The 27,892-nt window shown below is 42.1% G+C and overlaps 1 protein-coding gene across 1 annotated transcript; it reads left to right on the top strand.

Annotated features, from left to right (window-relative positions):
- Positions 1–5: 5 nt before the first annotated feature.
- mpp2b (MAGUK p55 scaffold protein 2b) lies at positions 6–27,118 on the top strand (the record flags this gene model as incomplete). Its single annotated transcript, XM_083993687.1, has 12 exons — positions 6–96; positions 10,535–10,635; positions 17,346–17,498; positions 17,785–17,940; positions 18,924–19,151; positions 22,466–22,597; positions 23,438–23,540; positions 24,595–24,663; positions 24,768–24,929; positions 25,259–25,461; positions 25,947–26,075; positions 26,854–27,118. 12 exons carry the CDS (start codon positions 6–8, stop codon positions 27,028–27,030), a joined length of 1,704 nt encoding a protein of 567 aa, XP_083849813.1. The 3' UTR covers positions 27,031–27,118.
- Positions 27,119–27,892: the final 774 nt, after the last annotated feature.

The following is a 27,892-nucleotide window of genomic DNA, read 5'->3' as shown; positions in this document are numbered from 1 at the left end:
TCACCATGGCTGGCAGCCTGTTTGGAAGGCTCTCCCTGGAGGAGGGGGACTCAGCCAACTCCCTGGAGGGCCTGGACATCAAGCTGGGGGGAGAAGGTAAGAACACAGGTCCCTGCCTGCTGGGGGGGGGGGGGGGGGGGGGGGCAACAGATAGAGTTCTGATGCTGTATGTTTAGGTTAGGGTTAGGCTTCCAGGTTAGGGCAGATATAGTAGACAGAAGCTGATATCTGTGGTAGAATCACTTCAAATGCACGTGTTGGCGGTTCAGGGGGCTAGCTGGTGCGTTCTGAATTTGCATTGCACCTGCTCCTGATGTGCTGGTTCAAACCTCCAGAGTGTGATGACAATGGGCAGAGACAGATTAGGACCCAGGGCAGCATGGGATGTACAGGAATCTGAGGCAGCATGCATGCTACAAATACAGGAAAGCAGATATAAAAAAAAAAAGGCAAGCAAGGTGCTTCAAAATAGTCACTAAAGGATGTTACAAACAGTCAAGTCATGCCATTTGTTTCTTTCCATTTAATCCACAATGTGAAGCCTGGTGGTCAAATTGAGAGCAAGAGGGAATCACAGAGGAATGCACTTTGAGCTAAACACAGGAAGCAAAAAAAAAACAAAAAACGTAGCAAGTCAGTGAAAGAGCAAGTAAAAGCCAGTGTGTATTTGTTGCACTGAATGATAATGCACAAAGAATGTTTTGCTCTCACAGCATGGAGTGGGAAGTACCATACATCCAATTCATAATTGATGGAGCTCATTAATATTGCATAGAGTTGCATACTACACACTAATATGGTGTGAGTGTATGTCCATATCTATTTATGTGCTGGTATTTGCGTATCACAGGAGTGCTTTGACCTGTCAGTTGGCTGCCCGGTTAAACACACACACTTAAAAAAAAGAAAAAAGGAACCGTTTTGGATTGTAGGAGGATTTAAAGCAGCTGTTTGATGGTGCCCTGTTTAATTAGTCAAGTTTAGAGGCATCATGGCAACATTGCCAAGTCTCTTGCGTGTCACACAGTATAACGTGTTGCAAGATATCCTCTGCTCTGTAATGTAGCTTGACAAGGGAGCAGTGACAGCCATAATGAATCACATTTTCTGTCAAAGCTTTTGCATCCTGTCTATCAGTTCAGAGTGCATATGTGTGTCTGTGTGTGTAAAAGACAGACAGAAGGATAAAGAGAGACTTCCAGAGAATTGTACATTCATGGTGAGTAAGTAGGGGGTCATTCATATGCAGCAGTGTTCTGATCAGAGACAGCACGCTTGGAAGTGTCAGACTCACAACCTTCAAATAATTCTCCCTCACTTTTCACAAACACACACACACACACACTGCACTCTACGCCGAACAATACATAAAGTCTCATCCCATCGAACCCCCATGCTATCAGAGGAATATTCTGTGTGCCCACTAGACTAATGAAGCAGTGTTCAAACACAGATGATGGATCATTGAGTACAGTGTGTTGGTAGGATTAGCCTGTCAAAGATAATCGCTGGGTTTCAAGAGAATGGGACAATTTAATTCTGTTCTGGCTGAGGGTATTCGATAACGCGGTGACACTGGCAATTATTTCATCAATATCACACACTCACGATCCGTGTTTGCTCTTTCATTAACTGCTGCATGGATAACAGATGTACGGTCAAAGTCAAAATGTTGGCCTCCTGACAACCGGTTCGGTCGATAAACTCACTCATGTTAATTTCCTTGGAAACTTCACTTGAACTGATCTCGTGCTCCGGCTCTGTGGCCGTGTGAGGTAATGTGTAATGGGAGTTGATGTCCATTTGCAAAATGTCAACAAATATCACAAGTGTTGTCTCCAGAGTTGACCTTCAGCCAACTAATGGGGCGATGCCGCATGCTCGCATCCATACGTGCCGCACGCCTTGCAGCAGGCGTCACCATGGCGATGGGGTAGTTTAAATGGCAGCTTTAAAAGTCCCTCGTCCTGCTGATTGGCCTCCCGAGAGAGAGAGAGAGGTTGTTAGTGTTTCCCCCCAGAAATGTGGCCTTTCCTGGGACAGAGTCAGGCACAGTGCTGCAGTAGAAAGAAGCAGGATATAATGTATGTTGTTCTTGTGAAACTGAAAAAAAAACTACAGCATGAATTATGAGCACTATTAACTTTATCAAAAAATAAACTTCCACCTATTGCTCAGTTTAATTCCCAGGAAAATGACTGCTACATTGCTTTGTTTTTTTATTGATTTTGTAGATAGTAATAAAAAACTTCCAAAAGTTCCCACTACACATTTAACTTTTTGTAGAATTTAAAACTATAAGACATACATTTCAACTGGTGTAGGTATAGAAACAACCTGTCTCATAAAACTAATTAAGTAAAGACAGTATCTTCTTTTAAATCCACTTTTATCAATTGGCCTTCCCTTTTCCTACTGTAACTTGATTGTATTGTATTTGCTGCTGATTTTATTGTTCTCTTTTTAAATTGTTATTGTTCTATTTGTTTATTATTGTTTTAAATGTGAAGCACTTTGTAATTTTAATTTCGATAAGTGCTATAGGAATAAAGTTATTATTATAAGTAATCAACTGTGCATAGACCTACACTCCCAGCAGTTAGGCTCTACAAACGGCCTGTGGCCCTTATTTTTTGCCTCTTTCTCAGTTAGAAAAAGAAAATAATCTGCTTTTATTTACAGTCAAGAGTAAGTCAGTGTTGATCGTCAATTAAGAATAAGAAGAGAAAAGACAGACACTCCATTGTAAAAACAGAGAAACAGCATTATTTATTATTAATCATCAAATCTTCATCAAGAATTCAGAACATGATCGTAGAGTCAGGGCTTTAATAATGCAGAGATTTCAGTAGAATTTCTTTTTTTATACCAACATCATAAAAAAGTCGTAAGTAAAAGTAGTTTGTTCCTGGTTAGATGGATGGGTTGATGTGATTGTAGGAAATGGCATTTCACTTCACTTATAGATGAAGGAAGTCTGAGATGACACAACATGTAAAATATGTGTCACTACTCACATTAACAAATGGTCTGTTATGTGCACAAGTGCTGATGGCAGTGTGACAAAAAACCAGGTCCCCGAAGCTGCTAAATGGAACTCAGCCATCATTAACATTCAGTGTCATGTCAGCATGTCTTCAGTCAATAAACACAACTGTTTATTGTATCCTGCCCCCCCTCTGAAACCTAACCACATCCTGACAACTAGACCACGTGTGTGAGAGAAAACATGTGGGATAACACTGGCTGTCCTTACGGCAGCGGGTATAAACCTTTCACCAATTTCTTGTTTCTGAAACTCTCCTCTCCTCATGCAATATAATACTCCTCTGCTCTGTGATGCGACTGTGCTCTGCTGCTGCCGCTGCACGGAGCAGACGTGCGGAGTTTATGATTGTGTCGTCTGACTTAACACTTTTTCATTTGGTAAACATGGCTCGCTGCTGCTGATACAATGAGCGCTGGACAAGTTATTTTGTCAGTGTGCGCCTGAAGCTCTGTCTAACATCGGTAACACCCACTACTGTGGCAATCCTACTTAGCCCTGCACACTCACGCTCCACCCACGGTGATTTCATTTATCTTGGCTGGTTACTGTAGATGTCCTGTCCGTGGACCGTGTGGACGTGTGCGCACTGAAGTTGACTGACATTTCCCTTGTTTTTTCTGTTGTCTTTGTTGCACTGTGTAACCCAGAAAGTGACACGTTCATCACTCCCCGTGCCAACACTTCGATGTTAGCGGAGTTAGCGGAGGCCTAATTAGCCACAAGTGGAAAAACACCTGTGCGCAGGCCTGTAGTTTGTCACTTGTTTTACACACACAGGCACAAACACACACTGACCACCAAAGCGACATTACACAATGGCTTGTGCCCACACACATTTCACACAACACACTCTTAACTTGTCATGAGCCAACTCGGCTTTTCAGTGCGGCTCCTCGAGGAGGATGTTGACTTAATTATGCTGAGCTGAGCACTCGTGGTCCGGAGCAGTGTTTCACATTTGGGCTGGAGCAGTTGTGTTGTCTGTGTGCTCGCTGTTGTTGTCTGATTGCACTCTGCCAGAGCGTTAAGGCAGAAAAAAAAGAACCTCAAACCATAAGGATAAATTAATCATACACCTAAGGCACGAGTTATCAAATCCAGTACAATATACCAATATACCTCAGCTCCGCTCCTCATTGTTCACTGCCTGAGGGATTGCTGGTAATTATATTTTCCTGGAGAGCAGGGGGCAGAATCACATCTAAGAGAAACCCTAAAGTATTAAATAATGTCTGTGAGTATTTTATTTTATTATACAGACATGGCTTTGGCAATTTGAGATTCTGTGTCAATCCTCATTATGCACTTTTCTCCCATTTTTAATGGAGTGACAGGGAAATAAGGCTGCAGTGACTTTCAGCAGTGTTTCCAACAAAGAATGAGAAAATGAGAGGAGAGGAAGAAGCGAATGCTCACATCAGTGTTTGTGTTTTCTCAGGATAAAGCAGGTGGTTCGACAGCAGAGTTACTCTACGCGCAGTAAAGCTTAACATTGACCTTATCTATTCAAAGTGCCCTGTTGCACGTCATCATGTGTTTGCGGACGTCCTTGTGAAGTGTATTTCTGGCTTTACAATGTTTTCTTTTTTAGACTGAAATATGTTTTGTAGTAGAAACAAGATCAGACACTTTTGATTAATTAGATAGCTTCCCTCGATCAGTTGAGAGATTTAGTTCAGCTTTAAGATAATCAGAGAGTTGTGTGATGATGACAGTCAAGTTGACGTTTTATGTTACTATTCATTCATTTTTCTGACATTGCTCCAATGAAACATGCTGTGCTCTAGTTGTACATCAAGGGATGTATTGTCACATCGTCTTTCCTCTATAGAACATAACAGAAGTGTCTATCTACTCATCCACATTTTTGAAAGCTGTAGTTTATAATTGTTCATTTAAGAAGAGGTGACAAACTTCAATAAAATATTATTTAACGAGGGTCAAACTGTGTCTGTAGCTCATGTATATTTAGAGTGGAGGCAGACTTCCACAAGAATTGAGGCGCAGCGGCAGGATGCAAAAATAACATCAATGTAAAGTGTCTGCACCCTTTTAAAACGGCATAACCATTTGTTCTCCTTCATCTGTGCATTAGCAGCACTACACACACACACAAACACACACAGGACAAACAGCCTTTTAGGAAGAACGATGATTCATCAGTTACCAAGCTAACACACACAAGGTTATAGTTAGAAGCAAAGACTTATTGTTGTTCTGTAATATTTATGAATGCATTAATTCTTTCTTTTTTTTCAAGTATTTTTTTGGGCTATTTATTGCCTTTAATTGATAGCACAGTCAAGAGAGAGACAGGAAATGGAGAGGCAGAGAGGGGGAAAGACATGCAGGAAAGGGCTGTCCGATGTGGGATTCAGTGAGGACTGTAGCCTCAACATGGGGCGGCAGCTCTACCAAGTGAGCTAAACGCCACCCCAATGCATTCATTCTTAACGATACTTTTGTATCGGTTTGTTTTGTGCTTGAGAATCGTTAATCGATAAAAAAAAAAAGTTGTTTCCTACACTCCCTCAATCCTGAGATGATTAAGAAGAGCTGCAAAAAGTTCTGCTAAAGTTAAAATGAAGTTTCAGCAGTGATTATCTGAGTATGAATTGGGGAATTGGGCATTTTAATTTAGGAATAACTAACTAACTAACAACACTGTGCTGCTGCTGCTGCTACGGGGTCTGCCCATTACCTGTTGCTGACTGTGCCTCTCAGTAAATTTCAGTGGGTGTCCTGCTGCGCTGTGCTTTGAGAGCCGGAAACTGGAGAGACTCGAGTCAGCTGCTGCACGCTGTAGCTACTCCTCTGTGGATGAGATCCCTTGAGGATTCAGCATCATGGAGACGGAGCGACACAACTGCACATCTCCCACGTCTCTTTCACCATTTTCCACCCTCCCTCACCCCCTCGCCCCTCCCCTCCTCTGTCGTCTCTCTATTTCCCAAACCGCCGCTCCATAGCAACAGAACAACCTTCACTAAGTGCTGGCTAAGAGGTTGATGTTCCCCCCGCTGCGCTCTAACCACAAACAATAACAGCCCAGATTGTTTGGCTGCCTCCATGACATTGAGTTTAATTGTAACTCTCCTTGGAGGTGAACGGGTGCTCAGATGAGACTTTAACAGACAGAAGCACCTTTAATTTGGTTTCCTTGTGATTACATGTCCTCTGCTGTCACCCTGGCAGAGGAGCTGTTGTTGGGGTAATATTTGTTGAGGGGTGATGCAGATGGCCACCACTGAATGTTATTGTAATAAATGTTACCTGGACCACATTGCTGACAAAGTAGTTTTCCACTCTTAAAGTGGTATTAAAACTAAATGAATCATCACCATGTTTATTGGCCTCCTTAAATATATGTGTTCATAGTTGTTAACTTTTGTAAGCACCCACTTAGACTCTTGGGACTCATATTTCTGCTTCTATCCACTGGCTAAATTCTGTAAAAAATAAGATGTATTCAGATATGATAAGAGCTTAAGATGTAACAACATTCTTGGAAGAGTAACTTCTGTCGAGTACATGATGTACACGTTGCAGACTCAGTCAGGGCTACACACCTTTTCCTTTTTTTGTGCTCTTAAGCGCTCACCTGCTAAATGGAGTTCTCTAATGGTATCAAGTTACAGTGTATAGCATGGGGAATTTAGATTCACTGAAGCGAGAAATGACTTCCACCTGAGTTCTCATCTGTAAAGGTGAGGGGATGACAAAAAAGAAAAAGGGGGGGGTATATTATTACGCTAATGTCTACATGCAACTTTGGAGCTGATTTGAGATGAGCAGTAGAAAGATAAATGCTGTTAGTGATATAAAAAAAGCAGTTTGGTTCTGGCTGCGCTGCTTTATTGGAAGTTTATGCAGCTTTATGCAAGAGAGGATGGCTGTGACAGCAGCAGTATACAAGATGGAGCACTCCACCTGAATGCTAAGCAGGAAGTTATTTTCAAAAGAAAGTTGAAGTTTGAATAAATACCATATATTTGCCTGGCATCCAGACTTCCTCCTGTGTGTTTTGACCAGTGAGTTCTTTGTTGTCTTTGCTTTGACGAAAGCCAAGGAAAATTAGGGAAACAACCCTATTTGGCTAGAGGAAAGGCAGAGAAGAAAGACCAGAGAAAGAGGACAAGTTGGATTTTTAATAATCTCTATGAATAATAGAACGACCCCAGGCAAACTCAGCTCTGGAAAAACTGGTATCATTCTCTGGTTATTTTCACACCTTCTCTTTATTTCTCATAGATTAATAAAAAAAATTTAAAAAAATATATATATATCAGGCAACAAGTCAAGCACCTTTCTTTCTCCTTACATTTTTGTTCAACATTCTTGCTACTCAATTTCAGAAGGATTGTAGGGCCACTGGGCCAGGCTGTGAAAGGTGTCTCAAGAGAGAAGAGAAAATGATCTGTGACATATGTGAATATATTTGGACTTCATGGGCATAGAAGAATCCAAAGAAGAGCACAACATTGAAAATAACCAGGAGAGACCAACAGAAAGAGAGAGAAAAAAAATCTAACTCTTCTCACGGGGAAACAGACACAGGTTGACATCAGGAGAAGTGCCTGTGTGGCAACAACACCGGCATACAGTTGTTGTGATTAAACAGAATTATGCAGGACCTGTAAGCCGAGCCGGCTGGTCTGATATTCAGTGCCAGGCTCAAATCTGGCCACAGTCCGGATGGAGCAGAGCTGCTGCTACAGAAAAAAAACAGAAGAAAAACAGGACTTCACTGCGGAAGACTTGTGCAATTATTTATTCAATTTACTTTGAAATTATTCAGAGAGAGCGGATGGACTGCGCAGTCATCAAGGTCATCTTCCCCTGTGTCAAAGCCAAGATGATGACTCCTAGTGGCTTTACTGTAAGCACACATGTAGAAATACTTGTAGAACACCACAGCAGACCAGAAATAGTTCTTTACCCATTCTCAAAATATCTATTACCTCATCATTGCTATTTAAGCATCTTGACAAAAAATCCTCCCACAGCTCTCTGAGCAATAGAAACATAAATCTGCCAAGTTCTTGACAGACCTGAACTAGGCCTACCATCAGAAATGTATATTGTTTAAATATAGAGCATACCCGCCTGTAGCATAACAACTTGAAAAAGTGATTCTGGGATAATAAAAAGGGATGATTGTAAGAACCATCTCATTGGGAGTTGTTGTTAGTATTTGAGTCCACAAAGTAATTTCATTGTGTAAAATCAACAGTGCAGCTTCAGGCAGTGCATCAGTGAAACCACTGAATAAAATCATGGTACTCTGAAAGAGTTATTCATTATGCCAAATTGCACACCCCCTTTTTCACAGGAGAAATGTACTCTCTCTGTCAGCGATATTCTGTGGATCATGGAAATGTATTTAGATTCAGATTCATTGGTTCAGACTAAAATATCTCAGTAGCCTGTATGTGTTTGAGTGGTTTGGCCATGTACTTTTGTACAGGCTATAGACTGTATGGTAGGACAGACAATCATAGTCCCTGGAGGACGAATCCCATTGACTGTGGTGATTGTCTGACCAGCAGGTAGACATTCCCGTTGACATGTCTTGTGTTGGGTCAGGAGGAGTTGACACTAAAATCTGTAGAATTGTAATCAAATTAGTGACTCCTTAGCTTTCCCTGCAGCAGCACCATCATCTGGTGATCATTTTAATTATCTCAGTACTTCGGTTTGTGAACCTGAAAAAACTAATAACATAGAGCTCCCATCTAGTGCTAGTTAGCTGATGTTAGCATATAAACCAAGATTGTGAATGTGGTAAACACTGTAGGCTACTTGCAACAGCATGTTAGCTTAGTCATGGTAAACATGTTCACTGCTCAGTTTACATCCTACATCTTAATGTACCTGGACCCATCCATTAATCTCATTTTTACTCTAATAGTGCATGTGGGGTTCATATGTAAATATACTAGCTGCTAGCTCACTTATCTCACTCCAGGGTGAGAGCACAGAAATGCTTGTAAATTTTGCATGTAGTGTTGTGCACTTAGTACAGTGCAGTATGAGCCCATAGTTTTAGATAATGCTTTAAAGTAGAAGGATATGTTGGGATTTTAACATTCCTCACTACATTAGAAGTCAATACCATATAGCCTACCATTAACAGAAGAAATAACGGTGGCACGCTACTGATGCAACAATTAAACCTCAGAAAATTCAGAAAGCTAGTTAATTATTTTCTGGTTTTTATTTACTCACCTGAGCTGTCATACCACCATCTACAATTTTTTTTATATAGCTCTGAGTTGCCCCTCCATTTTATCGGTTTTAATAAATGTTTTAAAAAATGGCTACTGTGTATCCAGATTAGGCTATACGTCATTGTCCTTCGAGAAGCTGCTACATTTTTAAAACAAGGTTAAAATTAGTCTTTGGAAAGCATTTGGGGCTTCTTAGAAAATTAGCCGGCAGCCCTTTTATTGGACCAATCACCTCTTAAAGCGCCTTTATGCCCATATAAGGGCATTAGACCTATGAAGTGGGTCATGCAGGAAATGCGGTGGACCACCACCAGTCTGCTTACATTGTGAAGAGTAAAAGCCAGTGTTGTATTTTTAGCTTTGGAAACAAAAGCCTCGGCGTCTGTTGAATAAATTACAACAGACAAATGTTCCCTGTGAGTAAAAATGCCCACTCTTCTGCCAGTCACATCTGCTGTAATTATTGCCTGCTGGTGGGTGACGTCAGTCTGTTTGGTTAGGTACTACCTTAATAATGTGCCACATTGGAGATGCTTTGAAGCTTGACTGAACCTCCCCTGACCTCTGTTGAATTGTTGACCTCACCTTTCATCTGCTAATTTATAGATCATCTCTGGAGTCATGTCTGTGATTTAAAACTTTGATATGACATCTTAAGTGTGTGCATGTCTTTCCTTTTTGTGCTCATCATCATCAAGATTGCTGCACGAACCAGAGGCAGAAACAAACAAATTGCATCATCTAGTCTCAGCCAGCCTCTGAAGTGTACTTTGGTAAAAGCACACAAATTGATTAACCAAAAAAGTCACACATAAAATGGTAAGAATGTTTTTTCTCTCTCTCTTTCTCTCTGCAACTTGTTGTTGAGAGTGTGTTTGTGTGCATGAACGTGTGCGTAGGAGGGAGAGAGAGGAAGTTGGGAGTTGTAGGAGAGAGATAGTGTCGCCTCTGACAGACTTTAGAGGAGGGTGACTGACAGAGGTGAAATTGCTTGGGAAAAGATGTGAGGCAGCCCCCCGCCCCCTCCCATCCCGCCCCCTGCTGCTGACTTCTCCCTCCAGCCTCCTCTGGTTCAGCCATATAGTGTGAACTACTGTAAATGTGCTCCCTCTCTCACTCTCCCTGGCTCACTCTCTCTTTGTTTCAGGTGATCTATTCAGTCTATTTCCCATGGGTAACGGTGGAATAAGGAAGGTAGAGGAGTGAAATAAACTCTGTTCTTTCTCTTGTGCCTTCCTTGTGTGTGTGTGTGTAGCCATGCATCAGGCCCTGGACACACTGAGTGACAGCACAAGCTCTACAACTGCCAATGACCTGGACCTCATCTTCCTCAAAGGCATCATGGAGAGCCCAGTGGTGAGAACAACTTTATACACTATTAAATGTATGATGAGGTAATTGTGTGTGTGTGTGTGCGCGTGCGTGCATGTGTTTAATATAGGACACCAAACACATTTAATTGGACTTTGGTCAGGGATGAACAGACTAATGGTTGATATGTCCAATTTAATGTAAATAGATTACAATTAGATGGAAACAACACAGGCTAGTTATATTCATTTGAATGTTAATTTATACACTCCAACATTAAGGGTGTTGGATGCATGCAAGTTTACGGTTTAAAAGTGTTTTTGAATTGGCACTGCAGTCTTGCATTTTGTATGTAAGCCTTAACATTAAGATTTAACAGTGACGTGTAATGTGGAACAACTCATAATATTTTCATAGAGTTTTGCATGCATTATGGGAAGATTTATTAAAATAATACTCCAAAGTGGAAACTTAAAATTCACAGCTGTTATTACATTTAAATTTTAAATTATCCAAAAAGAAAAAAAGACAGATTAAATTCATCAAGTGCAATCACATTACCATTTTAATGGTCTTGCTTCATTGTTTTCTCATAAGTCGAAAAATGCAAATGAAAGAAGCATCTGGTATTTCATTTTCACTGGGTGTCATGCTACACAGGCAGCGGAAATCAGATGAAAACCCAGATGTAAAGAGGCAAACAGCGGCTCCCCTGCCACGTAACGACGCTCACCTCCACATCTCTCCCATTTGTTACGGAAGCACACAGGGTAGATGAGGATGAGCACATTTATTTTTACTAATAACAGAGAGCTGCTGATGTTGTTGTATGAACATAAACCCACATAATACCCACCTGTGGCTCAAGTAATCGCTGCTGGTGCTTGTGACTTGGTGAACTCACCAATAACACAGGCTGAATGGGTCGTTTGTTGAGCGCTCTCCCCTGACAGGGTTCTCATTTGATACAAACACTGAAGTATATTATTTCAGTTCTGTGTTTTGCGTATAGAAATATCAAGAAGAACAATACAACACAGGCTTCTCTGTATTTATTGAATTCCTAATGTTTCCACTGCTTCCCTCCTGTCAGTCATTATAACAAGGTAATACAATATTTGTGCCGATCAGAGCAAAAGATAGAAATAACAGTCAATGATCTGCACGGTTATCTCTTCCAAGCTTGTCAAGCTGACAAGTAAAGGTGGAGTATCAGTTATTATGATCAGTGGAGAATACAGAAGTGAATGGCAGTCAATAGATTTTACATTTACTTTACTTCTTTATTCAATTCATGAAGCAACTCACATTCTTCATAGTTTATGAGTGTTCCTGTGAATCATGCCACAGAAGAGTTTTATAGAGTTTTTATTTTCCACTCATTGTTGGTATTAATTGTGGATATCATGGATTTACACTATTAGACAGAATATACAGTAATAATATTACTCATGTAGATGTGAAACAAGCTCTTGGGGGAAATTTGACTTTAAAAAATTACAGAAGTGCAAGTTAGTAAGTAAAGATGCAGTTAATCAATAATTTAAACAATGTAACAACATGACAACAGTCTCAGTTGTGAGGTTTACAAAGCAACATGGTGAACAAGGTTATGTAGAAACATCTGCACTATGTAGTTCAGACTAGCAATACTCAAATCCACACCATTAATGCATGTGCAGCAATCTGGAAGCCATACTACTTACATCTGTGGTGGTTTTTGTTACTTATTGCCTGCATATCTGTAACAGTGAATGAGACCCATTTTTATAAACTAGTGTTGCATTTCTACAGAATTGAGTGGAACAGTTGCCCAGACTTTGGATTGAAGCATCCAGGCTGGATGAAAATGTTCTCTATAACTTTATCCAAGATAACTGATGACTTGGCATATTTTATTGTTTGGACTGAGCCTAAGAACTTCGTCCAAAACATATGAAACTGACACCAGTGTAGTCACTGAATATTCTTACAGCTGATTTACAGTAAGTCAGTGAAATGAACTCAGCTCACCACAACTTCATTAGTAAAGCTTGTGCCTGGACTTTGACTGGACTTTTCAATTTTCAGCCATTCAACAGGAAACACAACAAATTGCTGGATCAGATTTCTTTGCAGAATAACTTCAATTATCAGTGCTAAGATGGTCCAGGTTTTTCCCCCACTGAAGACTTTACGAGACTTCCTAGAACCACTTCAAAAGATCCCTCTCAGAGTAGTAGCAGGCATTAAAATAAAATTCCTCACTTCTCTGCATGTAAAGTCCCTTTTATGAAACCAATCCCAACTAGTTCTTGATATTTACATGGAGGAGAGTGATGTCGTTGTTACAGAGTGCAGCTTTTTGAAGTGAAGGGAGAGGAGGGAAAGAGCTTAACAGCAGCATGGAGTCCTTTCAGAGTCTCATCCTACCACATCTCATGTTCCTTCTCTCCTGTTGAAGTCTTTCCCCCTCACTTTCCCGTCAAGACCACAGTTTCACATGCCTTTTAAAAATGCAACGGGAAGAGATGGAGAAGGTACACTGCTGTGCACTGCAAAAGTGTGCAAGGGAGAAAAAGTTCAAATACAATTCATGTCATGTAGTGAAAGTCGTTCTCTGCCTTTTTCTTTATGCTGACAACAGTCATTAGTATGGAGAGCCGCATTTATCTTTTTACATTGCATAGTCAGATTCTTTGTGAATATTAAATCAGATAAAGGTGGCTTGCCAAACTTCTATATGCCAGAATCATTCATTCAAGCCTGGACAGTTGGATGGGCTGTTTGAAGTCTATTATGCAAATAGAAAGACTCCCTCTGACCCAGCTCAATACATGAGATGGAATTGAAAAATTTGTCGACCTATCTTTGCGTGGTGTCACGTCACTCCCTATCAATAAGGACTAAGGCTGCATGAAATCCAACATCATTGAGAGGTCCTTTTATTATAATCTCTCTGACAGCCTTCTTGTTTGCTTCTGTCTGAGTTGTGTTTTCTTTGTATTGTTTTGGTTTGTCCCTTCAATAGATCTACTGTTCAACTGCAAGCTTTAAATAAAGTTTTGTGTGTGTGTGTGTTAGCTGAGTTGCAGTGATGCGGAAGCTGCCTGTAGCTGTGAGGCTTCTCTGTCCAGAGAGATGCATTGGTCTGTGGGCTTCTCCTCAGACTCAGACGGAGCCGGAGGTAGAACGCAGGATTGTTCAGTAATTCAAACGCAGAGCTGTTCAGGAAATTTGAAGATGGACTATCCACAGGGAACAATAGGCACTACTGCGTCAAAGCCTCCCATAAGGCTGAAAACAGAGCCTCCCCTGCTCTTTTCCATGTTTATTTCTCTCTATTTCTCCCTCTTTGTTTGCTTTTCAAACAGAACTGACAGATTCTTCTGCAGAAAACTGCATATGCATGTGTGCGTGCTAGCGTGCAAGAGCGTGACACTGGTGTTTGTTTGTGCTGTAGCCTGCGTCTGAGGGGGTTGATGGTGGTACCAGTATATTGATGAGCATTCTCATAAAACATTAATGTGCTGATGCAAGCTGTGAGAGAAGCAACTTCACTGTCGGATTGTGATATGAAAGGGTTGCACAAGATGACACAATTTCACTTGACCCCTGGTGGATGTATAAACACTTAACCAGCTATCATTTATTGTACCGAGAGAGGAAACGGAGACATACAGGGACCCACTAAGGGTCCATGCATGTGTGCACATGGCCTGGGGACTTTAGTGAATTTCACTGATTGCACCACACTTACTAGAGAATGATGCAATCAGCACAACCTGCAATTCTTTAATGAATCTCAATGATGATTGGGGCCACAATGAGCAGAGACTGATAACAGGAGCTATCATCATGCAAAAAGGCTTCTGCAGTGCTCTGTTATTTTCTGTCATGAATGTGGCACAGTCACAGTGATTGGCTCTATCTAACTGAGCGTTCAAGACCGTTGTTGCATGTAGGACAGCTATGTACGCTTGTGCTTTTGACCCTAGTGCACCATCAAATTTTCCCTATTCAGACTGCAAATGAGACTCTAAAATCTTGGAAAAGTAGTGCCATTTGACTTCCAAAACAATAAATTGGAGTGATTACACAAAACAGGTTAGGTATTGTGTGTCACACGGTCAAGTCTTGACAATTATCCTCCCATTTCCTGCCAGCTACTGACATTTAGCTGAAAGTGCAGGAAACAGAGATCTGTGTTTACATTCTGCAGAGCATCTTATCTAATGTTTTCATGGTTCTCAGAAACGGGAGCACTGGAGACAGACTATCTGACAGCAAAGGAAGTGCAATGGACGCATACTGTATATAAGTACTAGGGAGCTTATGAGGGAGTGGAGAACATGTGAGCAGGTGAGCAGGGGGAAGTGGAGCAGGACAGGTGACACTGCTGGCAGGGAAGACGGGCAGATGGGAGAGGTCGGGTCTGAAATGGCTGCAGAATGAGACCACGCACAAACAACTGGACCCAATGAGAGCTCACCGTGGACCAATAGTCTGAGTCAAAGAGAGAAAAAAGGAAGTCCAGATTTATAGAGTGACACTTAAACCAAGGCAGAGATGCCACTGAGTGATGCTTTAAAGGAAACTGTACAAAGGAGACGGTTTTAACTTTGTCTCTGTGGATTTCTAACCATGGCAACAAGTAGCGATTCAAAGATAATGGCTCATGTTCCATTGTTGTGTGCCAGTAACTCAAGTAGAGACGATTAAAAAGTGAAGTGACCTCACTCTGTGAATGTCAGTTACACAGCAATATCGACTTAAACCTAGGTCACACTAGATCAGGTCCGCTGTAGCAGCAAAACCCATGCGTGTATTGATTTGAGTAGGAACGCATTTTATTGCTGAAGAGTTCAAGTTTTGTGTTTATAGTTACCTCAGGAAGTATTAAGAAGTCTTCCCCTCTTGAACTTTATATTTTCTGGTTTGAGTAGAATTGCAGTTTTTACCATCAACAACCCAGAATGTTTTATTTATTTAAAATTAAATCAGCAACACTAACAAATAAAAAATAGATGAAGAATGTGGTATTTTGTTTTTCAAAAGTTGCATAGTTTCAGGGTAAATAATTCATAAACTTTATTAGGCGCTTTTGACGGCAAGTGGCAGCAACGTTAATGAAAAAACAAGTCACTGAGTTAGTTTCTTGTAATCACATTGGCTATGTTACATTTTTGCAATGAAGAGAGGGCTTGCCTCTTAAACCAGAATAATTCATCAGAATATCTGAAAGAGGAGGAAAACATAATTCTAACACTGCTCTGTCATTCAATTTTTTCTTTGAGAGCAGCCATGCTCATTAGACTTTATAGTTCAATGTCTAGCTAGATGGAGGAAGATTAGTATCACAATGGACAGGGAGTTTTGAAAACCTAAAATTGTCAATACTGAATTACATTAATGGTAACTATTATCAACAACCTGACTGCTGCTTACAGACATACTATCTAATGCAAAACTGGTTCATGCAAAACATGCTCATTTTACACAGTTGGTAATCAGATATACTGGTAACCAACAAATTCTAAGCGGTGTCAAAACAAAGATGTGTTGGAAATTCTGTGGGCCATGTCCATGTTTCTGAAAGCAGTGTAATCATATAGTGAAGTGTCCATGCTGGCAGTTTGCCCAGAGGCCAGACACCAGCAGCTCGCTCCATCAGGTTACACAGAATTCAGCCAAAACACCAAATGTGCAGAGTGGTGCTGCTGTATCTCTTAACAGGGCTGAAGAGTAGAGCTCCCCGCGCGAGTGTTTTATCATGTGCAAATAACTGCTCACAGTGTGTGTGTGCTGTGCTTGTGTCCCACTGTGTGCAGTGTGAAGTACATATAAGGATATGTGTGTACATGCAGCCATTTGTGAATATCTGCTGCGTATCTATTTGTGTGTATGTGTGTGTGTGTGTGTGTGTGTGTGTGTCATCGGCAGGGGTTCTTCCTCTCTTCTTCAACAAACAAACATCATGGCTGCCAGAGTAGTAGTGAATCCCACCAGACAAATCCTCTGTGGGATCGTCTGACAATGTGGCTCTTCAAATCCAAATACACAATCCCTCGCTGTGCAGTTGCAGATAGATACACTACTGTAAATTATTTCATATGGTAGTGGTTTGGAAAACCTGTTGACCTTTTCTTAATTGCATAGAAATCTCCAAATATATACATATAGTTTTTTTAAGATTACATAAAAAAACAGAAAGCAAAAACCCAGGTCTGTGACAGGAAATGATTCATTTGTTCATTGCATATCTCTGCCAGAGGTGTGGAGGCTGTGGCCAATAAGCAGAGACTTCTCCATCCTTGGCAGCAACAAAAAATTAATGTTCCCTGAAATATTGATGCTTCACAGAGCACACCGAAAAACCTAAGGGGCGAAAGATTTGACTCCAGTTTTTGCTCAGTCTTCTTGTTTTTTTTTGTATTTTTCGGCCAGGATTTATGAGTGCAGGCTGTGTTCGCAACAGGAGCCTGGTTTCTTGTTGGTGGTCTTGTCATTTTCTGCTGTGCCCTTTAACTGTGTGAGCAAATCAAAACAAACAGACCTGCAGAAGTCAGAAAACATTTCATTACATCTCAGCTAGGTGCACTAACTGCTCGCTGAAAAAGGTGCACAGGAGTGAAGTCCTTTTCAGAGACAGACAGTGGCGTTTATATCCCGCAAAGCGAGAGAGAACGCTATCGTGTACTGTTCACTTCATCCTGGAATTTGTAATGGGAGACGCATTTTTAAGCAACATCTGTTTTCTGTTCGTTACATCCCAGGCCCATGAGCGATTTGAGGAACCCAAGCTGGAGGCTGTGAGGGAGAACAACGTGGAGCTGGTCCAGGACATCCTCAAAGAGCTCGGCCCGCTACTGCAGAGGAGCTCGGCGGCTGACGAGCTGGTCCGCATCCTGAAGGAGCCCCACTTCCAGGTTGGGAAAGCAGGTCCTATCTGATCCAGCAACAAACTGTAGCTTTAATTAACTGTCACCGAGGATAAACCTTTAATTACTTTTCAAAGTGACGTTCATGCTTAATGATGCATGTTGTGCAAGCATGGATTTAATTGATTTGGAGCTACAGTAGCTTCTGTATTGACAATAGCTCTGCACACACACACACAGACACACACACAAGCAATCTCAGCCGATGTGTGAACCATAGCATCTTCGTCATCGTCGTTATCAGTGTCTTTATTGAATGTCGTTCCGCTCGCAGTCTCTCCTGGAAACTCACGATTCTGTGGCATCCAAAAACTATGAGACCCCCCCTCCCAGCCCCTGCTCCTTCATGGACGCGGCTCTGAACAACCAGCCAGTGCCCCCGGACGCAGTCAGGATGGTGGGGATCCGCAAGGTGTCTGGCGAGCACCTGGTAAGTCTGCTCAGTGGAGAGAACTGCACGCTGTAATCATTCAAGTAGGATAAAGCTTCTCCTATAAACTGTTAAACCCACAATAAACGGTATGATTTGTACCCTGGGAGAGGCACATGCACTCAGTAAGATTAGATCATTTTGTAGCATTATTTAAAAGAGAGGTAAGTCAGATTTATACTGCTCTGTAGCACAGAGTAAAGGTGATTTATCTGCAGTAGGTTGGCATGCTGGCTCTATTGTCTCACTTTCTACCCTCAAACTCTCTGCCTCATGTCTGTGGAGTTTCTGAAGGGTCATTAGATACACAACTTGAGGTAAGCTGTCACTATGTCATGCCACAAAATCAAAATTTTGAAAGGTGAAGGAGCACAAATGGAGTCTAGATGTGACAAAAAAGGAACAACAATACCAACTGGTCATAACAACCATGACACCTGTCAAGCAAGCAAACACATTCAAAGCACATTCACCACGCTATGAGATAATAACGGAACGTTACGAGACGGAGTTGTTTTCAAGGCAAATGCAGAGACTGCTTGCCGAAAAACTTCTCCAGACGGGAATGCGTATCAGTGGTTTCGCCTGAATTTACCTTAAAAACAACTCTGTCTCGTAACGTTGTGTTATTATCTCATAGTGTGGTGAATGTGCAGGTCACAACTTGTCCACCAGAGTGTTTTGGAGTTGTTGGATTGTGTATTTGATGAGTTTGATGAGGGAAAACAAGAAATCCCATTAGCCTCCGTAGCGTAGCTCTGAGCAGCTCACGGCTCTGCTCCGCCGTTCTAAAAATAGCTTGCACCGACAATTAAAGGTAACGAACCCACTCCGGAAACCATAAGGATTACAGCAATGGGCCAATTTGCCAAAAATGTTGAACTATCCCTTTAAGACAATAACAGTCTGAGGTATTTAAACACCTATGGATTAGTTCCAGTGAGCTAGATGTTTATTATATTTCCTCTCTGTCTTGTGCGAAGGGAGTGACGTTTCGAGTGGAGAGTGGCGAGCTGGTGATAGCCCGGATCCTCCACGGCGGCATGATCGACCAGCAGGGTCTGCTCCACGTGGGTGACATCATCAAGGAGGTGAACGGCAAGGAGGTGGGCAACGACCCCAAAGTCCTTCAAGAGATGCTGAAGGACGCCAGCGGTAGCGTGGTGCTGAAGATCCTGCCCAGCTACCAGGAGCCACACACACCTCGACAGGTCAGTGAGGATACACACATCAAACGCCAGTCTGCGCATTTACACAGCTTGCTGTCTTTCATGCAGCTTTTTTCAAAGACAAAAACTCAAAAACTCCCCTCAGGAAGGGGCTATAGAGCTGCCAAAACAACCAAAAATATTTATAAGAAATCATTCATACCGAATGCAATTACAATATTAGATTCATAAACGCATTCCAGGACATTTTAGAGCCATGTACATCACCTTTTTTACTCTTTTACTCTTATTTTTTCACTCTTACTCTTTTACTCTTACTTTTTCACTCTTATTTTCTGTATTGAATGACATGTTATTTATTTAATGTGTGTTATTGTGTGATTTCATGTGGTTTTATGTGGTGAAGCCAAAGACAAATTTCCACATTGTGGACAATAAAGGAAAGATTTAAGATAATAAACACATGCCAAAATACATAAAATGTACAAAATGTATCGCAAAATCAAATAAATTAGATTAGATTAACAACATTGCAATAAAGCAGACAACAATGTAAGAAAATGCAGTTGTTTAGTGACGAGTTTTGAATGAACCTGCTCACCAGCCGTGACTGCTGTATGTTATTTATACACATTTTAATGAGTTGATTGATTAGAGTATGTAATCACTGCCTGCCGGTGTCATACCTGTCACTGTCTGTCTCGCACTTCATCTCCCCATCACTTCTGTGCAAGGCCCCGAGAGAATTAAACGTGTTAAATCTGTTCATGACAATGCACGCACACTGTATATCAGTTTTCCTTTGTTTGTCTTTCAAAGCTGAATAGATGTTTGAGCTACACTTTTTTTTTTTAAATAAATATTGGACAAAAGGTTGTGATTAGTTTGAAAAGATGCTGACATTTTCATCAGTCTGTAAGTACCTCGCACTATCCTTGCTGGCATCTTCCCTGCAGTGTTTTAACCTTGCATACCTGTGCCAAAACTTATTTATCTAACTCTACAGCAGAACTTTGAAGATGACATTGGCTATTCGCCTATAATACCTGCATTTCAGTTTTGTCACTTATCCAAAAGCGGAGTCATTTTCTGCATATGCATAATGGATCAAATATGGAGGCATCCATGAATAAGAAACAGTGATCCTTCAGACAGTCCCTGACACTGGAGTCCTGATCTTTTTTGATTTAGTCCCTTCGCCCATGGCCTTAAAGTTCACAACAGCAAATTAGCTGCATTTTATGTCTGTAGGCGATTACTCAGCGCTTTGCTTTTTTAACAGCTGAAATAGTTGGTGTTCTGGCTGTCGTGCTGTAGCTCTACGCTAACTAATGAACACTAGCTTTGTAAAAGCCAGAGGAGGCAAGTCACAGTTAAAATGTGACCCAGTTTACAGTGAGGGGAAATAGAAGGGTTATCTCGCCTGGTGATGTGATGCACTGCCAACAGGATGGCAGGATGGAGCGCATCAGAGGATGTATATACAGCCCCAGAAGTGTTGGGCACGAGGATCTGTGACTGATCGGCCTCAGCCAAAGAGAAGAGGAGCAGGCGAACTTGAAGAAGCCGTGGTGAATGCATTCCTTACAGCAGACCAAAATATACTAGAACATATTCTACAAAAAAAAATGATACAGACAGGATTTGTGTGCTAGGATTATTAGCGTCGTCTATACATGTTTTGTGAAGCGTATTTATCTGTTGGTGTAAGAAAAATTTCACCCTCAAATTTCCAGGGGCTGAAAAATGAGGTTTTCCACTGGATAAGAATTCAAGTCGGAGTCACAGCAGCAGTGTCAGCCCACAGCTTTATCCATGTTGAAATATCTCCACCACTGTGGGCTGCATCCCTGTGAAGTGTGGTACAGATATCCATGGTGCCCAGAGGATGTGTCCTTCTCACTAGGACGATCCCCTGACTTTTCCTCCAGCGCAAAGATGACATTTGTGCTTCTGAATGAAATGCCCCCAACAACTCACGGGTAGATTGCCATGACAAGTCTAGCATTGGCGTTTAGCTTAGAGCAACACCATGCTTAAGTACAGTCGCATGGAGCTGCTCGTGCTGCTGCTGTTATGTTTCTCTTTTGCCTACGAGATTAGAGCCTGTAGAGAAGCAGCATAATCCTTAGAATTAAAGAAAAAAAAGTATGTAAACTATCAAAACTGGAGCTTGGATGATTGTGTTTGACAGTAGTGTAGCTGTTGTTAACTCCCACCTCCAGCTGTTTTTTTCCCACTCTTACTGTATGGTTAGACCTGCAGAAACTGAGGGCAGCAGCCAATCTTGCAGAAACACTTTGAGATTGCCTTCATGTAAGAAAAGTTAACACCCTCCTCTTTTCTTTGGGCTGTTCACTGAAAAGAGTCTCTTCTCAGCCGTTGCTTCTCGGTGTAATTCAAAAGGCGCAGACTTTCTGTAGGAAGAGATTTCTACAGTATGTCGTCTTTAGACTTTTACTTTGTAAAAACCAGACTGTTAAAGTGTTTGGATTTCTTTTTCTTTGTACGATCAGCTCCAGGTATCAGAGTACCAACTTTAACACTTAAATAGGGGCTGTCTGTCAGAGATATTAAAGAGCGGTTTAGGAGGCGCTCACACCGGGGAGAGCTGTGTAGGTGGATGTAGTTCGGTGTGAGGAGTTGTGATGATTAGAGTGGTTCCCAAAAGTTCCCTCTGAATGTATTCCAGCTGTCTTGTGTGTCACGCCTGGAGCCTGGCCGTCGCACAGGAGCTAGACTCAACTGACAGCTCCCATTGGCCGATGGAGACTATGACTGTGTGCGTCTTGTCTGTCTGTCCCGTCCTTAGAGGGGACAAAGACACACACACATAAGGGAAAAAAATACAGTAAGGGCTGGCAGGCGTTTTTATGTTCATGCATCGGTTCAGTACTAGAAAAGGCGTCAAGTGCAAAGGGGGGGAGGGGATGGTTGCCATGGCGACAGATTTTGGCGCCCTCTCTCTTCATTTCTGTGTCTCTCCTCTCTGTCTATCCCTCTACCTCTCTCTCTCTCTCTCTCTCTCTCTCTCTCTCTCTCTCTCTCTCTCCGTCTGTCTCTCAGACTCCTTGTCCTGTCAGTTGGGGGTTGGGATTCAGGGTTTTGGTTTATGAGCTGAATCCTGAAGCCTTGAAATGTCGGGAAAAGTGAGCGAGTGAGAGATGGAGTTGGCTTTAAGTGGGCAAGGCTGTTTCATAGTGATGGACACTTACTCACCCAATCCATCTAGCACAGGCCTCACAGACCACAGCAGAAGTACTGGACACAACTGCAGCATGTTAGAGCCATTTATTTCCATTAAATGCGCATTATTTAGTCTAACTTGTAACGACTCCTTCTTTTAATCCCTTCAGGCTTTCGTGAAGTGTCACTTTGACTACGACCCGTCTCACGACAACCTGATTCCCTGTAAGGAGGCGGGGCTCAGCTTCAGCAGTGGAGACATCCTGCAGATCTTCAACCAGGAGGACCTCAACTGGTGGCAGGTCAGCTCAGCCCCCAGCCTCTTCAGCAGGATGTTAAAGGGATAGTTCACCCAAAATTGAAATTTCAAACTCATGTCGACTAAGGGCTGGCAGAAGTTTCAGAGTCCTCCGTGGCTTCTCTGAGTTACAGGGGGTCTCGGCGTAGCAGTGCATGTCCATATAACGGTTGCAAATGGATACCAACTGTCTTCGTAACAAAAAGACACACCAAAAAACATCCAAATACCTCCATGCTGCTCGTATGTAATGTCCCTCTTGTATCGCAGCCCCGAAATGCAAAATTGTCCCGAAAAAAATTAAATAAGTCTATATTTCAAGCTTGTTTTGTAGCGGAAGCTTCTCGAAGCTCTTCTTCCCGGTTCGTCAAATTTGGACAAACTGGAAAGAGGACAGACCCTGGTTCGTCCAAATTTGACGAACCGGGAAGAGGAGCTTTGAGAAGCTTCCGCTACAAACAAGTTTGAAATATAGACTTATTTAATTTTTTTCGGGAAAATTTCGCATTTCTGGGCTTCAATACAAGACAGACATTACATACGAGCAGCATGGAGGTATTTGGATGTTTTTTGGTGTGTCTTTTTGTTACGAAGACAGTTGGTATCCATTTGCAACCGTTATATGGACATGCACTGCTACGCCGAGACCCCCTGTAACTCAGAGAAGCCACGGATAACTCTGAAACTTCTCCCAGCCCTTAGTCGACATGAGGGTGAGTAGATAATGAGTGAAATTTCAACTTTGGGTGAACTATCCCTTTAATAAGACGTTCTGTATATTTCTGTCTTTGTGAACATGATCGTTTTTTCTTCTTCTGTGTGTGCGTGTCTGTTCCCTACATAGGCCTGTCACATAGAGGGAGGCAGTGCAGGTCTAATCCCAAGCCAGCTCCTTGAAGAGAAGAGGAAAGCATTTGTGAAGAGAGATCTAGAGCTGGCTACCACAGGTACACCTCTCAGCGGCACGCAGCAGAGCAGAGAGGCACTTCTCATTATGCAGATTCGACACAGAGTCCTCACTGCACAAACATACTAGCAACAAAGACAGCATCTGTTCCTCTCCATATCATACAAGCATTTCATCTGGCGCCGGCCGCTCATCCTCCTCTCACCTCTCCAGTCTGTTACTCTGTCAGTGAGCACTGGAGAACTTGTAATGAGCATCGGCGTGACTCAGGCAGCCCGATCCAATCTGCTGCTTATTAAGCTGCAGGGCCTGACATTCACAAACAACAGCCCTCCCTCCCTCCCTCCCTCCCTCCCTCCCCGAGAAACAGCTTTGATTGAGGAGCGGTGATAAGGCGGGCCGTAAATACAAAACCTGATCGATAATCAGCTCTTATGAGATGTGGATTGAATAGAGGCTCTTTTCCTCCCCAACTGTGTCCTCAGCGGCAACAAAACAGGTGGTGAGTCACAGCCAGCCGCGTGCCCTTCACTTGTGGAGGAGAGGAAGATGACAGCCCAACGGTACTGCCCTTGGAGCTGGGAAGGACACATCTGTCTGCTCGCACGTGTTTCACATTTTATAAAAGAGTTTGGCTTGAGTAAAACATTTGAACAGAACACTTTTGGATGTTGGTGATGGAAGATGATTGATTTAAATTATGCAATGAGGAAGATATTTCAAAATTAGCAGTTCAGCTTTAAGGTGCACAGTCACATTTGTTGCTTGCCACAGATAGATGTGTTGAATTTCATCCTGATAATTAACAACCGAGCTCAAATCTGATTCTGTACACATCTTCGTGTTATGAGAGATAATAATAACGTGCCACAGAGAACAGACGGTCAGCAGATCGCCTAGTCACAGGTGTTCTCTGGCAGCAGAGTGGCTGCACATGCAGATCAGTGTTGCTACACAGTGCCATCTAGTGGTACCGTCTGTAACGCTTACGACCCAGTGTGTATCATTTTAACAGGGACTTTGATGAAGAGAATGACAGAGGCAGGCGTCAGGGTCAGGGGTTTTATTGTGTTATCTCTTGCTGTCTGTCTCAGGTCCTCTGTGTGCAGGGATGGGAGGCAAGAAGAAAAAAAAGATGATGTATTTGACCACCAAGAATGCAGGTATAAACATTTATAACATCACAGTCTGTATGAGCTTAACTCAACTGGACAGAGGGGCATTGCACTTTATTATGTTCATCTCTGTGTTGCCGTTTTCCTGCTAGAATTCGACCGTCACGAGTTGCGGATCTACGAAGAGGTTGCCAAGGTCCCGCCCTTCAGGAGGAAGACGCTGGTTCTGATTGGCGCTCAGGGAGTCGGCCGTCGCAGTCTGAAGAACAAGCTGCTGGTGTCGGATCCGCAGCGGTATGGCACCACCATCCCCTGTGAGTGCAGCCATTCATCACAACGCTAAACCACAGAGAGAATCCATCCATCATTCAGGATCATGCAGTGCTATTTTTTTGTTGTTGTTGCAGTACTTGTTGACTTTGTCGCACACTGTGACCTGCTGTAATGCTGTAATTTCCTCTGATAGTTTCATTAGTAAATGTCTTTCTAGTGTAACACTGCTCAAATTGAAATGGATTTTTAATCAATTGAGATATTTGCAGCTATTTAAAAAAAAAAAATTCAAATTACAGAACTTTATCCTGTTATGCTATACTGTGGAATTAGATACGGACCCATCTCTGTCTTTATCTTTATCCCTCAGTCACCTCCAGAAAACCAAAGGTGGATGAGAGGGATGGCCAGATGTACTCGTTCATGACCCGCAGTGAAATGGAGTGTGACATTAAAAATGGCCGTTTCCTGGAGCATGGAGAATATGACGGGAACCTGTATGGGACAAAAATCAACTCCATACACGAGGTGATAGAAACAGGAAAGATCTGCATCCTGGATGTCAACCCCCAGGTAGAGGACACACACACACACACACACACACACACACACACACACACACACACACACACACACACACACACACACACACACACACACACACACACACACACACACACACACACACACACACACACACACACAATTTGTCTCTTGTTTCTTCTTCACCTGTTCACCATGAGGAATAAAATGTATTAAATGTATATTCAAACCAAATACTGTATGTCCAGTTTTTTTTTGCTTTGAAGTATTTTCAGGCAAAGCACATCATCACTATTTATCAAATAGGATCTTAATGATCAGCTTGAAACACTCAGCTAATTGTATTTATACACATTAGCTTGATAAATTTGTTCGATGAAAACCCTTCAGTTGCATTTTAATCACTTTCTCAGCTTTATAATTACGTCTGTGTTTCAACTATTCTCATTACTTGCTGTGCAGTGATGCAGTGATTGTAATCACCTATTTCCTGTTTTGTTTTGTTTTTTACGAAGGCTCTTAAGGTCCTGCGGACGTCAGAGTTCCTGCCCTATGTTGTGTTCATCGAAGCTCCAGACTTTGAGGTTCTCAAAGCCCTGAATCGGTCAGCGATCGAGTCAGGAGTGGTCACAAAACAGTTAACGGTGAGTGTGTGTTCTCTGAAAGCAATAGCTCAACACTGGGGAAAAATACAGAATCGGTATCTCTCCTCAAAACTCTCAATGTGTGGAGAGTAAACATGAAGCCACAGGTAGCAGCTGGTCAGCTGAGTGTAGAAGACTGGAAACAGGTGGGACCAGTCTGGCTCTGTTCAAAGTTACCAAAGACAGAAGCACTATTTAATTAGCATGATACATCTTACTTGTTTAATCTGTTCAAAGAGCCATTAAATGAAACTTATGTGCAGACCACAGTGAACTATTTACAAAAGTCCTGGAACTGTTACAATGTCACAAATTTGTAGTCATTTAGTTTCATGAGAGTGGGATGAGCCTCCGTAGTGTAGCTCTAAGCAGCTCGCGGCTCTGTTCCGCCGTTCTAAAAATAGCTTGCACCGTCAATTAAAGGTAATGAACCTACTACTAAAACTATAGGGATTATGGCAATGGGCCAATTTGCCAAAATGTTGAACTATCGCTTTAAATTACCTAGGGTCTGTCAACCTGTCGCGGGTATGTCAGCTGGGTTTGACACAGTTCAAGGGGAAATAAGTGGATGGATGGATTGATGGTTGGTTTATTCTGAAATAGCTACATTTAAATTCTTCACAGGAAACCTCGCCTGTGTTTAATTTACTGAAACTAATTTGATTTCAGTTTCTGTTTACTCTGTTCTTTAATTCAGGTAATTGCCTGCTCGTTACATTAATTTCCACCCGATCATCTCACTGTCCTTCCCCTCCCTTCCTCATGCTCCTGACAGGACTCTGAACTAAAGAGGACGGTGGACGAGAGCGAGCGCATTAAAAGAGCCTACGGACATTACTTTGACCTGTGCATCGTAAACGACGGCCTGGAGGCGGCTTTCCGGAGTCTAAGGTTGGCACTGGAGAAACTGTTGATGGAGCAGCAGTGGGTGCCCGTCAGCTGGGTCTTCTGAATGTCACAAGAGCTCACCAGCACAGTGCCAGAGCCGCAGGTCAAAGGTCGGAGGACGATTCAACACTCGCAGCCTCAGAGGTGCCGTGTCCACGCGGTGGTTGGTGGTGGGAGTCTTCTCGTGAAGGGCTGAGCGTTAATGTTTCAGTGCAAATGACCAGCCTCATTGTAGAGCATTTTTGTACAAACTCAGTGTTCCTCTGTTGAGCCTAATGTCGAGTTGCATTTCATTTGTCAGAATTGGACTAATTCTCTTGATATTTGTTGCAGAAGGATTTAGAGTTGCTTATGAGGTTTAGTGCAATAGTTTGAGTGAGCGTGCGTATGTTATCATAAACGTGGAAATAGACTTACAGTAGAGCGTATGTTTTGCAGGTTACAGTGCTCTGTGGGAGGTTTTTCGTTGAAGGATATTAAACTTTTTAGCCTTTCCAAATCTTAAATACTTTATGTAGTGTAATGTTTACATTGGCTTGGTAGGACAGATTGGTTACGGAAAGATACCAAATGTCACATTTGTATTAAATTCTCTATATTTTATCATTTGATCATACGGTATGATTGTATGTGTTCAGAAATGTGCTTTAAGCTGTATGTCTCCAGTAGTTTGAAAAATGAACAGCAATAGAGAAACATACATACACGCAATACATTTACATACACTTACTCACACACACATGTTCACCTATGTACACATAAAACACAGCAGAGAGAGCAGTGGTCATTTGTCTGAGGCATTCTGGATGAATCTTACAGTCTCACTTTGTTTTGTTACCTTCTTAATGTTGGGTATGTTGTGTATTTCCTGTCCTGTGCTGGTAAAGCTTCTGGTGTGTGTGTGACAGTCAGGATCCAGCAGATGG

Source organism: Trachurus trachurus (assembly GCF_905171665.1).
Source record: "Trachurus trachurus genome assembly, chromosome: 19".
NCBI lineage: Eukaryota > Metazoa > Chordata > Actinopteri > Carangiformes > Carangidae > Trachurus > Trachurus trachurus.
The sequence above is the reverse complement of the archived record's forward strand: the minus strand, read 5'-3'. Positions and strand labels throughout refer to the sequence as shown.